The sequence below is a fragment of the Limulus polyphemus genome, unplaced genomic scaffold (assembly GCF_000517525.1).
Source record: "Limulus polyphemus unplaced genomic scaffold, Limulus_polyphemus-2.1.2 Scaffold3827, whole genome shotgun sequence".
Lineage (NCBI taxonomy): Eukaryota > Metazoa > Arthropoda > Merostomata > Xiphosura > Limulidae > Limulus > Limulus polyphemus.
In genome coordinates this window covers 30,305-44,142 of record NW_013669437.1, presented here as the reverse complement: position 1 = coordinate 44,142, position 13,838 = coordinate 30,305, and the positions used below count along the sequence as shown (strand labels likewise).

The window sequence follows — 13,838 nt, the reverse complement described above, 5'->3', positions numbered from 1 at the left end:
ACTTTTCTTCATCTTAAAATTTTCATATTTTCATTTGCATAATCTATTGAACCTCCTAAAAGGATATCAAAAGTTTTTTAAGGTAAATTTTTATAATTTATTTACTCTACCATATCACTAACTCTAGCTATTATCATCAATGTACAATGCAATGAAATAATTAAAATTATGAATTAGAAAAAGAAAAAAAAAATAATTTTTTTGTAGAATATCCTTTTGTTAAATTCTTATTTTTATCTCTTTTTCCTTTTCACATATAGATGATTCTTAATATTCTTTTACAACTTATTATTCATCTCAACATAAGTCAATGGTGACCCCAAGGCATATTACAGTTTCTTTGGGAGACATGTGCAACACTTCGGTAAAATTTTTGTTCAGTGTGTAATATCATAAGCTTTGAGAATGGATGCGAAGTATGATGTATATGCAAAAAATGTTTAAACCTATTAATTATGTATTTTAAAATTTTTGTTCAGTGTGTAATATCATAAGCTTTGAGAATGGATGCGAAGTATGATGTATATGCAAAAAATGTTTAAACCTATTAATTATGTATTTTAAAACATTTTAAAACCTATTAATTATGTATTTTTTATTTTATTAATTATGTATTTTAAAACGTAACTAATATATAATTATCTAAAATATAATAGTAAGACCTAAATACAATTTAAACTGTATCTCTAACTATAAGGTAAGAAACAACCATAAATGCTATATTCGATCAAGCAGCCAACAATACTATAGTCAATTTCATGTACTCTGTGAGAATGACTTGGTGCTAATTTCAAAATAACCATTGCATGTCTATACTGTAAAATGAGCTCATTCAAATTTTTATTTATACTATGTATGTAACGTCTACATGGAATGAAGAAAGCTCAAACAAATCTGTTGAAGGTGGAAGTGGCAGCTGTCAGGGGGTTGAAAAATCATTACTTGTTTTAACTGTATTCATTCAGAGTACTTTGAAAGGAACAAGTCAAAAGGTTACCTCTACTCTATTACCAAACAGCCAAAGTAGAGATTTTTCATATCTCTTTGGTCATGTGGCAATACATCTGAAGTTTTAAGTAATTTTTTAAAGGTTTATTTTGTAATAAATAACTTAAATTTGGATAAAATAAAACTTCAAATCATAACACATATAACAATATTAAATTCATTCACATACATTGATAATAAAAGTGTTTAATTAGATTCTGAATATAACACAGTGACTTACACAGAAAAGTGTTTAAAGGAGCTCTTGTTGCAAAATGGTTAGAGTAAATTGCATTTATTTCATTAAATGAGTATTTTAAGTTAAAACTAAAGTCCAACATAGCAGTATGAAATGCAGTGGCTCCATGTCAACGTGTTTGGCTTGGTTATATAGAACAGATTTATTTCTGAAAAAAAAAAGCCATGAAATAGTTTTAACATTTCAATTGTAACTTTTATAAAGTTAAAATGATTCATTTTACAAGCTAAATAATTATCCAATTAAAGAACTGTCAAGTTTTATTCTATGTATTCTTAACCAATTTATGGTAAAAAAAATACCTTAAAATTATAAATCTTCTTCAGTAATACTGAGTTAAACTGTGGCAAAATCAACAACAATTGACTTATGGTGAATGTGTCAGTTTATAAGAAAAGATTTTCAAAGTAAACAATACAGTTTACAGTGAACAACTTGAATATACTAGTATTGTGATAACCAGCATTCTGATACTTTACTGAAACAGTTATGAAGACCATTATCACAACATTCCAACCAGTATTATCCCTAAGAGAAGAAGGTCAGTATTTTTTTTAACTACAAAATATTTTCTCTTTAAAGTAAAGTAACAAGTTAAATTATCTAACCTTCCAAAGTCAAGCATCGGGCTGATATACCTGGAGGAAATTCATGCCACCATTTGAAAAAAATTCCATAATTAGGTGCTGTAGATGCTGGGCAACGTTGACAAGCTACAGAAAAACATAATATTAATATCAATTTCTAAAAAATATAATGCATGGAAAACGTATTTGAAAAGTTATCCACCATATTAATTGAAAAAATGTATATAAAAACACAGACAGCAATTCATTAAAAACAGTTCAAACTACACTGTCAGTGAATTAAACAAATATTATTCAGTTACAGATTTGAAAAATAAAAAATGTAAAATTATGGAGATTTAACTTCAAAATATAAATAACAGAAAGACCTAATCCTGTGTGAGAACATTAATGGACTGCAACTGCCTGTGACTACTCTGTCTAAAGTTCCACTGAAACAATTTACTTCTGTTTCTTTTAATTTTTATTAGTTACAAAATCTAAGAGACCACCAATACCACTATTGAGGAATGTCAAATAAACAAATCATGTATAGAAAACATCTCACACTAGTGGAATAGTGACTGATAAAGCCTGAAAAGCATGTCATTAAGCCTAGGCTAAATTAATGTAGCTAAGGCATGACTCAGCATGGGAAGAGAAGAAAAGACTGCATGTAACAGAGCCTGTGCTCTTTAAAGGTGATTAGTGTCCAAAGCATACAACACAAAATAGAATAAGCTATACAGCAAAGCACTTTATTTTGGCAAATCTGCAAGATTAAGTTGTGCATAAAAACTAAAAACATGGTTATATACATTATTTATGATAATGATAGTACCTCACTCCTTACAGATGAAGAACAAGGTAAAGCCTTCATGTGCAGGTACACTAATCAATATGAACATGGCAACATGCAGGAAAGGATCAAATCAGTGGCATAACTAGGTTTTCCATGCAGAAATCTTTATGGGGGGGCAAAATAAATTAAAAAGCTGAAATTGATCTACATTTTTAATAAAATGGTCATTAAGACAAATCAAACCAAATGTAATAGTATTTATAGAAGTTTTTATTTTTATTAAACGACACAAAGCGAGTTTATTATAAATAAAAACTGAAAAATAATATGTGGTCAAGATGCCTAGATTTTTTCAGATGGGGCCAGGCTATGCCTCTGGATCAAATTACAATGATTCCTTGCTAAGCTTCAACTACATACAGATATGGTAACCATAATTAGCTTGGATGAAATACACAGAGCCATATGTACCTCTAAAGATAAAGTTCCAGGTCTGGATGTTGTAAGAACTGTCACTTGTTCTGGAAAAGACACTGGAGTACCTGAGAGTAAACTTTGAGAGACAACTCAACTTCATTAATAACATTAACAATATGATAACCAGAGTTACCAAGCAGTAAATACAGCTAATGAGCATCACTTGCTTATGCTTTACAAAAGTTGTTATGACTGGTCACAGAATGTACTTCAGCCACCATCATCAATGTCCTATTACACCTCACAAGCCTCAACAACACTGCAAAACACCAACTATGCTTATAAGCAAAATTCTTCAGTAGGACCTTAAAGATCATAGGCATTCTTCTCAGTAGAGTACCTCTCTGCCCTAATGTCCTTCAATCCATACAGAAAAATGGGTTAGTAAAGGTGTCACCAGAACCTATGAAGCCAAAAATGGGAACATTAAAGAGACAGGAGAGGTAAGAGGAATAGTATGTCCTATGCCTATATTGGAAGATTCTCATAGGAGCAACCCAGTCAAATAATATGAGTGGATAAACTCCAGATCTTGTAACCCCTCTTCATCCACAGCTAAAAGGGCCAGTGAGACATAAATCTGGCCAAATTAGTGTAAACAGAACAAAAACAGTGTTTACAAGCAAATTACCTCATTAGAGTCTTAATGTGTAAAGACCACAGGTGCTATACAACCACCACTAAGACAGTCCATCATCACTAGGTCTCAGATTTCCCCATGAATAAACATCTGGTGCCACTGGAATCTGCAAAAATCAATCTGGGTTGAAAATATAGAAATTAAGCAGGTGAATTGCAAAGGTGAAGCAGAAAAAGTTTGTAAGACATGGTAGACAGGCACCTTTCATCATAGCCACAGATAGTTCCAACACCAAAGATAGCAAAAGAGCTGGTTGGGAATTCATCATTATGTGGAACAACAACATTCTGCATAAGGCAAGTTGAGCTTTCCTAATTCCCACAAGCAGCATAAGGATGGAGCTAGAAACCCATAAAAAAGTTATTCTCTGAATTGCTGAAAACAATGAATTGCAAATATAGTACCAGCAACATATTTGTGATGTACAGGCAGTTTTACATAGAATTCAGAGTTGTTGCCCTAGATAGATGGCAGAAAGCTGTACAGCTGCATGTTAAGATCATCACCTGGATGTAGGTGCCAGGTCAGGCAGGGATAGAGCTAAATGAGGAAGCTGACATTCTCACAAGTGAAGGTCCTTCACAAAATCCTGTGCAACTTTACTGGTAGAATATTAGTAAGGTAAAAGTAGCAGTCATCAACATTCAGAGGAATTGAGACTGGTGGAAAACAAAATACCATATGGTGTAGGTAGGGAAAGTAAAGGATGAGAAATCAATAGGACAGAACACAGCCAGAAGGTTACTAGTAACAACAGTAAAGGAACTCTCATCTGGCTCCTGCAAAAAAGCCACCCTCCACAATGGATCAACACTTGTCAGCACAACCCTGGAATTTTGACCTAGAGCTCAACACAATGCACAAAAATATAAAGGTAAATCTTTTTTTGCTAATAATAGAGACAATAAAAAATATGTGACAAATCTCTTAAAATACATGAAACCTATGATCATCTATCAAAGACCCAAGTATTTTGAAATGAATTACCTTTTTTTAAAATTGCTAAACTGTTTAATTCCAGTTGATAGTTTTTGAAGCAAATTTGTGGTTTATTTCTTTACTCATTACCTGAATAGCCATCAGAATAGTGGTTTTCTGGGCAAAAAGCACACATCGACTTGTTGGAATATTCCATGCCAGGATTACATGGTGGACAGTCTATTTTTGTGCCTGACACTGGAAGCTTGGCAGAACCCTGTAGTTCATCTCGACATATCTTGGGTTTGATCCACTCAAAATGTATTTCAGTTTGTTTATTGTCATCACAAGGAGTTTTCAGTTCATAATAATCATAATTTGTACAAGGAGGTCGATCCACACATTTAGCTGAGCCTTTGGCTGACAAAGATGTAAAAATTTTTCAATACAAATATGAAACTAAAAGTACAGAATTACAACCATTTTTGACAATAAGGAAAAAAAAGTTAAGATTGAGATTGTATATAATTAGTGAATAATACTTTATATTACAGTTCAGATTTTTTTTTTTAGATATGGGTCACACTTATGTTTACTAATCCCTGCTTGGGAACTTAAAGAACAAAACAGATTTCACAAACTTTACCACACGATATTCCTTGTAATAAGACCCTACATGATTTTATATAGATAAACAATTTTGCAGCTTATTAGCTGTAAAAAAAACAAGCTTTCCAACTTTTAGCTGTAGAATGTACTTACGAGCATACTGAATAACAGTGTTACATGATAAACATGCAGCAGCCCCACGTTCTGAGTAAGTGTTTTCTTTACATGGAGTACAGAGTTTTGAGCCCTGGCTGCTATAGGTTCCAGCCTCACAAGGGGTACACTCTGAGGTATAAGCTACTCCTAAAAATGAAAAGTGAAAAAAAATTAAATTGTTTATACTATGACCCACTAAGTATCTGCACAAAATCTATGTTAAATATGACACATCAAGATAGATTTTACAAATTACAAACTTTAGTTGCAACTTATCTTTCTATCTGTGTAAATGGATGTATTGTTAAAATCTTACATGAAGTAATAATAGTTTCATGGAGCCAGGCATTGTATCTGTTAATGGAAGGGTGTATGGACTGAATCAAAGGAGATTCCTTAAATTTCCGGTCAACAATACTTTATTAGCATGCTTCATCATGCACTATTTGTTTTATATTGTTGTAGTTTTATACTATTTTCAGTTACTATAATTTAAAATAAGTTTTAACCTGTGACATTCAAATACATTTATCTGAAGTTATTTGTCATCTTCATTGAAAATTTATATACATACATATTATGAAATAATCACTAAAAATTACTGATAAGAAATAACTTATACACAATAATATACAGAGTACAGGCAAGTTTATGAAAAATAGTTCATATATATAAACTCTTCAATGGATAAAGAAAAAAACAACAACCAGAATAACTATACAATGCTGAAATGAAAACAGAAAAAAAAAAGATAGAGAAAATAGTTCTGCTATTATAATTTTAAACTTAGGTTTGTACTTGTTATTTTTGACAAATACATTGCAAGTTTTTAATTTGGGTGTATTTTTCAAATAGAACAAATAAACTATGAAATAAATTTAGAAAACTGATATACTTAAGTAGTAATTTATCCGAACTTAACCATTTTAACATACTTTAAATTTTGTTGTCTGATATAGCTGAAGAAATATAAACACCGTGAAATAAAAAATTACATGGAGTAAAATGAAAAACTATAATTTTCAATTTATCACAATTAGTGACAAAAATTATACACATGCTTGGAATCTCAAAGTTCACTAAAATATGACATAGTAGTATCTTTAATGATGATTTTCACTAGTAAATAATTTCTAAGGAAATGTTCTTTGTTTGATTGCATACATATGAGAATTCCACTAAGGTTCTAGTCAAATGATAGATTTTAATGGCTTCTAATCACCTAAGCACTTAAAAATAGTTGTTCATAAAGATACTTGATCAATAATACATTAGTGTTTAAAAATTGTACTTGAATGTTATAACACCAAACTATCAAGAAATAAAATATTTTAATGCATCAACAATGCTTTATAATAGATATTTGATAATAATAATAATGAATAACCGCATTCAATGTACAAAGTAATATATTTAATGAAGCAATCATTCAGTTAAAATACATAGATATATTAGTATTCTTTTCCACTGGTATATTCTACAAAAACAGTTATGCAGAAATTATCTATTTTTAGTTAGTAAGTAAATAAACAATCACAACAAACAATGAAGAGTAATTAATTTCATACGCCTCATACTTACCTGTAATGGTGATGGATTTTATCCTCAAAGGCCTAGGTTTCCTACCATCTCTGTTCAACATCCCCATTCCAATAGTCTTCCAATAAAGAACATTCAGACCAGCTTTCAATTCCATCTATGTAATAGTAAAAAACATTAATAATAACTCTCTATTTTTATCCTATGGAATAGAAGCTATAAATATAGTCAGCTATATTTTTTCATATTGTAATTTAGATGTTAGATAGAGGGCACATGACTTTAAGACCAAGTAAGTTTGTGGGAGTAGGCATAGAAAGTTCTAAATTTGAGATTACGAAAATCTAGTAATTTCGGGGAATGCTGAGAAATGACAGTGGATTATAAATATGAGACTACATAGATAATACACATGAGATTTCCAGGTATTTTAAATTTAATGCATATTTTAATATATATTTTCCATCGCTATGTATTTCCAATGAGATATGGTCTACAAAGCTGAAATACTTGTGCTATTAGGTCATGAAGAAAAGATAATTGGCAAAGATATTTTAAAATAGTCTTAATAAAAAAAAACTTTTTAATTACAATTTTTCATTATTGCGCCTAAGTATACATATATTTACAGTTTGTAAATATATAAACATGTGTATTGAACAACATACTTTTGTGTTTATTTTGTTTGTAATATTATCTTTAGCAGAAGAAATAGGGATCAAACAAAAAGTTCACTTAAAACATCACACAAATTATCTAAGCTAATATATATGATGGATATACAAAAATTTTTAACAAGAAAAGCTGCATATGTGAGTCTGTCTGGTCAAAATTGATTTTAAAAACACACAAGTGATTGCCACTTATAAATATGGAAAAGCCTAATTTTTTAAAACCAAAGCTAAAAGTAGTGTTATAAGTTATATTTTTTTATGTTGTAATTTAAATATTAGTTAGAGGGTGCAATACTTTGAGATCAAGTAAGTTTGTGGGAGTAGGCCTAGAAAGTTCTAAATTTGAGATAATGAAAATCTAGTAAATTTGGGAAATAAAGAAGTGAGAGTGGATTATAAATACAAAAATCAGTGAGGTATAGTATGTGTTTTATTCACAGTTGGTGAGCAAGTAGTAAATAGTGAATGAGTACTGAGCCAGTTAGTTTAGTTCAGTGAAGTATTTGGGTTAGATCCTGTTGTTTAATAAACGTCTCACACCTGTAGAAGACTCAGGTAATTGAGACAAAAGCTTGTGAATTAAAAAAACTAAAAAAAATGTAGTGATAGTCCAAATAAATTACTTAATACAAAAATCAAGTTTATTTTTATGTTATTTCTATCTAGGTATTTTCATTTGAACATCATTTGTAAACTTAGGCCTACAAGTTACAACAAGTGTAAGAGCTTGTAAAAATGTTAAGGAAGAAATCCTCTAATTAGTTATCATTACATGGACTGGATTTTGAATTATTTTCACCAAATAATTTAAAAGAACCCACCCAACAAAATAGCAGTGTTACGACAGTACTATAAAATCAAAATCTCTCTTTATGATTTTGAGGATTTCAGGCTATATAAATAATAAAATATCTTAATAACAGTTAAGGACATTGTACAATATACATACAAGATACATTGCATGTACATGCTTACTGTCACAGTTTTCCACTGTCCTTCCCCAGATGTTGAGGGCCACTTGTACTTTTCCACTTCATCAATAGACTGACATTGTTCATTCTGAGCCTAAAAATTAAAATTATTCATGTGTATCTGTATGTACATTTATGAAATACATGTTAATTAAAACAGTTCCATGGTTAAACTGATAACACAGGCCTGTGAATTTAAACTTCATAAAAGCTGTTTTGGTTTTAATAACAGATTTTCCATAATACAGCTACATATATTTCAAAAATCAGGAATAAAAAAAAACTCTTACTTAGATCAAATTATTATTTCGTTTACCACAACGAACATTTTTTATTATTATGTTTATTAATAAAAATCCAAACCAACTGAAGAAAAGGTAAGAACATTCATGTGAAACAAACATGCATTCTTATTTATCCTGATTTTTTTTGTGAAATCTATATCTTGTATTCTCAAACTACATGTTGTGGTCTTTCTTTTATGTATTGCATTATGACGATTTGTGAAAAAAGCTATACACGATGGAGAAATATGGATATCATTTTCAGATTCAGTGTACAGGAATTACTGTGAAACATGTAAAAATTTCACGACAATGAAACCATTGCAGACCTGTGTAATATGGAGCCTAGTAAATTCATCTACAGATAGAAAAATCATTATGTTTAAATAATACATATGGTTTCAATCATTTTACAAACTGCTTACGGTACCTAAGCCTAAGCTTTAGTGTTAAATCAAGATAAAATATCCTAATCAGTTATCAATAGTACTCCAAAAATACTGTAACCACTAATGAACCTAACATTATCTGCTTCTATAAAACAGTTTGCAAACAAACATTGTTTGCAATGGTCATATAAAATTTGAATATAAAAATTCTTGAAGATAAAATTTAAGTGCTTTTCTTTCATATGATTAACTAACTGTAATGTCTCTTTTACAATCATTATTTTGAGATTTTTGAAATAAATTTAGCTGCTGTTTTTTAAAATTGATGATTAGTACTTATAGCTGCAATAAACTTACAGAACATTAAATATTAATCTTTAAAGGGGGGAAGACATTCATCTATAATTCATATTCGCATATCGCAACAGTTAGATGTTCCAACTGTATGATTATCATCGCTTTAATATTGTGTAATTATTATTCAAAACTCTGGAATAAAAAATTAGCTTTTGTAAATCCTGATGGTGAACAAAATAGTCCATGATATTGATTGATAATATTTATTTGATGCATATGTGTAATCAAAATGCACCATATACATGTAAAAAATAACTTATGTCCTTAACTTTGTCTTCAAAAATCTTCCTAAGTAATCACTTTCAAAGAACTTTACGAGGTTAAAGCTTTATTTATTAAAATCTGGATTAATTCTGTATCAATTAGCTATATGTTCATGGTATCCTGTTAGAAAGAGAAGGGTTTTATGTCCATGGTATTCCAAAAAGTCTCAATAAATTTGAATATATTTCACATAACTTATAACATTTAGATTCAAAATTCATGCTCAAGAATTACACTTGCATTTGAGTATCTTTTGGTCAAAATACTAAATAATCTTGTACATATCCAAAAGTGAATAAATACACCTTCAATAACAAACCCAGAGTGTATTTTCAGCTCTACATGTACAGTAAGTTACTCAATTTTCCCTTCTACTTTTTATCTAATCTTTTCATCACTATAATACCTCTGTTATTTACGTGTTTATTCTTTTTCACTACTTTTCTACTATACTATTAATAACTTTAAAGAATTCAATAACTTCCCTAAACATTATTAATTCACATGATCCAACTATAGCCTTAGTCTAGTTCCAATATATGTTTTTAATATTAAACCTAATCCAATAACATTCTTTGCTTGAAAAATTGTGCTCTCGTACCTCAAAGTTAAAAATAATGCTATCATCAACATATTCATATGAGTATGAGAGAATACCCGGTTTCACAAGTTTGACAGAATAAGTTAGAGATGTGACACATGGCCCTCCATGAGATGCAATGTAAGCACCCATAGGTACCCAGGCATATCTGAAAAAAAAAATTTTAAATTACAGACACTATAATATTTCATAAACAATATGTTAAACATGCATATAAAAACTACATCTAAGTTGAAACATATGAAAGATAAGAAAAAATTTCAAATGTTTTGCTTAATATTAATTTTTTGCTTGATTATAGATTATGATATAAAAACAAATTTTATTTTCAATTTTTGGAATATAGTAAAACCAACACATTCAAAAAATAAAATAACATAACTGCACAGTTCTGTATTTCTACACTGAATGTATAAAATGTTTTTCAAATTACATTGTAAATCAAAAATTATGTATTTCAACTAGATAATATAATAATGTATGTCATATCAAACAAGGCCAATTGGTCTTTTATACCTTATTAATTCATGTAAACACAAATATAAAAATATTGTAATAATATATACATAATCATAATAATTTTTGGAAGACAAAACAACTAGAATCTATTAACCCATTAATTGCGGATGACGGATATTTCCGTCATTGAAGTTCTATGGCTCAGCTGCGAATGACGGAAATATCCGTCAGTCACACACATATATAACTATAACTCTATTCGAATGTCAAAAATTACCATTTTATTGTAATTGATGGCAACTTAGTTTTATCTGTGAGTCAGAAAACTGCAACTAAGCTGCTCCTGCCACAGTTAATGGGTTAATGAATACATTCCTCCATAAATTATTGACAGGTTAACATAATCATTTATTAATTTCAGTCATGAAATATTGTTATTCATTCTAATTCACTCCCTAGTATTTGCACATGTCAAATAAATATGTATACTGATTTAGAAAAAGAATACAAATATTCTGAATAGAAGCAAATAAAATTTTCTTTGGTAGAGTTATTTACTTATTCTTCCTGTTCTATTAAATATGTAAATATGACATTTTCTAGATAAGTAAGAACAATATTTTCATTATTCTTTTACTTGCATTTAACTACAATTCATCTGTTACATTTTCATTTATTTGTTTCTGATTTGAAGCTATGAAAGGCTATCTCTGAATAGTTATCCCTAATTTTGAGCTGACAGACTAGACGTGAGGGAAGGTAGACAATCAACAGCACCCACTGCCAACCCTTGAGTTACTATCTTATCTAACAGAATAATGGGATTTGATTGATACTTTGAAACTGTACCCATGGCCCCAAAGTGCAGAGCATATTTTTGTGGCAACAGACCACAAACCATGAATCTTCGAATTCACTGTATAGTATGTTCACCACAAGTTCTTGCCTGGCTCCAATCTACTATTTATCGTTTTATTGTATTCATTTCTAATTGAAATTCATATATTTCATGATATATGATTTATTTTCTGAAAGAATCAAAATTTCATTAGTTTTAACTTTTCATTTAAATAAAATTGTTTATTACTTACTATAACTATAAATGCTATAATTATTATTGTAAGTTTATTCTGACATTATAATGAGTCCATATTCTGGCTGCAACACCTTTCTATATTATTCTGTTGAATGTTCAGTTGGTTTTTACTTCATCAGATTGTACATAATTTTATCAAGCCCAATATTATATAAAAAAAATTAAATATTAAACTACATCTCAGAGGAATTTTATTTTATTATACTGTGGGCTGCTTGTGATGTGAAATATATGTGTTACTAAAATATTTATCCAGAAAGAAATGTCTAAAAAGTATGTTGTCTCTTTCAAAACACCATTAAGTTTAGATCAATTCAGGAATTGCTGTAAAGAAACATATAGGCATCTAATGATTTCAAGACTATTCCTATGATTTTTAAAGTTTAATACATACTGAAGTATATCTGAAGGCCTTAAAAAATAACATAAGAATATCACTAGCATGTAAGCACACATTAAGAAAAATTATTGAGAAGAGACATACCCAACTGTTAATTCTTACAGGAACTAACGTCAAAAACCAGAAAGATAAAGCTAAGTCTCAAGACTGAAAAACAAAAATTCTAATCTAGGGGGTAGACAGATCACCTGCCTCTTTTAAGTGTTTGTGTGTGTGGGGGGGGGCAGTATATATATTTGCCCCTCCCCCATTTTAAAGGCCATATTTTTTAAACTGTCCCCCTTATTTTACATATGAGATCAGTGCCTATGCTGAAAACACTGTTGTGGTATTATTCCTTTTCATCCACATCTAAATATACCAGCAAGTCATGAAACCAGCCAAATTAGTGAGTAGCCAAGCTGAATGTTGATTTCAAGTGCATGTAATCTAAAATTTACTGCTAATGTGTTCAAATCCCTCATGATCGACAAAATAAATTAGCTGCACAACCCAATTAATTAGCAAGGATGGAATAAAATCTGTAAAGTGAGATTCATCGTAAGATACATATAACTTTTTTTGAGCCTCTCTCAAAGATTTCATTCAACATAGTAATAAGTAGAATTGACAGGACAAAGGAATTATGTCAAGTATCAATGGCATAAATATCATGAAGCAAACAATAGAATGTCTTCTGTGAAAAATTGTAGAGCAAGAAAAGAAACGTTCAAAGAAGGGGAAGAAAGACATGGTAAGAGTAAGATCTAAAGAAGACAGTGTCTAGGGAATTGGGATGAAGTAAGCAAAAGGCTTAAAAAAAGATCAATAAAAGAGTGGGTAGGAGAGAGAGAGAGAGATGGCTTCATTGGTATCTAAAGGTGGTAGCAGAGAGGGCAACTCTGTAGCCTACAATAGATGAAGCAAATAAACCATGATCATGAAATAAGAGCATTAAAAATGAGGCAACTAGTTTTGGATTTAAAGAAAGATATAAATCAGAATTTCTAAGGCACCAACTCCTGGATAGTCCAGCAGGATTGACAGACAGACAGAGATGAATGACAGCAAGAATGTGATAACATTTTATGCTACTCAAGAGGAGAATCTGGCTTTTATAATAAAGGACAACATGACAGCCAGCTAGCCATGAAGCTGTAGATGATGAATTTAAATATGGAAAATATGCAACTGAGGTTGGCAGAGAAGATATCTCCAATAAGTTAGTGAAACATGATTCCTCTGAGACAGACAAAGCAGCAAGGGAATCTGCAGTTGAGTCAGCCAGTGAGGAGCAATAAGAAGAATTTGACATTTAGATGAACTGATCTTGGCCAATACACACACAAAAAAAATGAAGAACACACACAGAAATAAACATTCTCCATGACTGGCTCAAAGCATTTACCAC

General features: G+C 30.2%; 1 protein-coding gene across 1 annotated transcript in view; it reads right to left on the bottom strand.

Moving 5' to 3' along the window:
* Nucleotides 1–13,838, bottom strand: part of LOC106470110 (UPF0577 protein KIAA1324-like homolog) — a 94,249-nt gene that overhangs the window by 51,252 nt on the left and 29,159 nt on the right. The window contains exons 4-9 of the mRNA XM_022398679.1: nt 10,494–10,641; nt 8,603–8,692; nt 6,996–7,110; nt 5,412–5,561; nt 4,800–5,069; nt 1,855–1,959 (exon numbers count right to left, since the gene is read on the bottom strand). Of these exons, the coding sequence (XP_022254387.1) occupies nt 1,855–1,959; nt 4,800–5,069; nt 5,412–5,561; nt 6,996–7,110; nt 8,603–8,692; nt 10,494–10,641 (878 nt within the window). The remainder of the gene's footprint in view (nt 1–1,854; nt 1,960–4,799; nt 5,070–5,411; nt 5,562–6,995; nt 7,111–8,602; nt 8,693–10,493; nt 10,642–13,838) is intronic.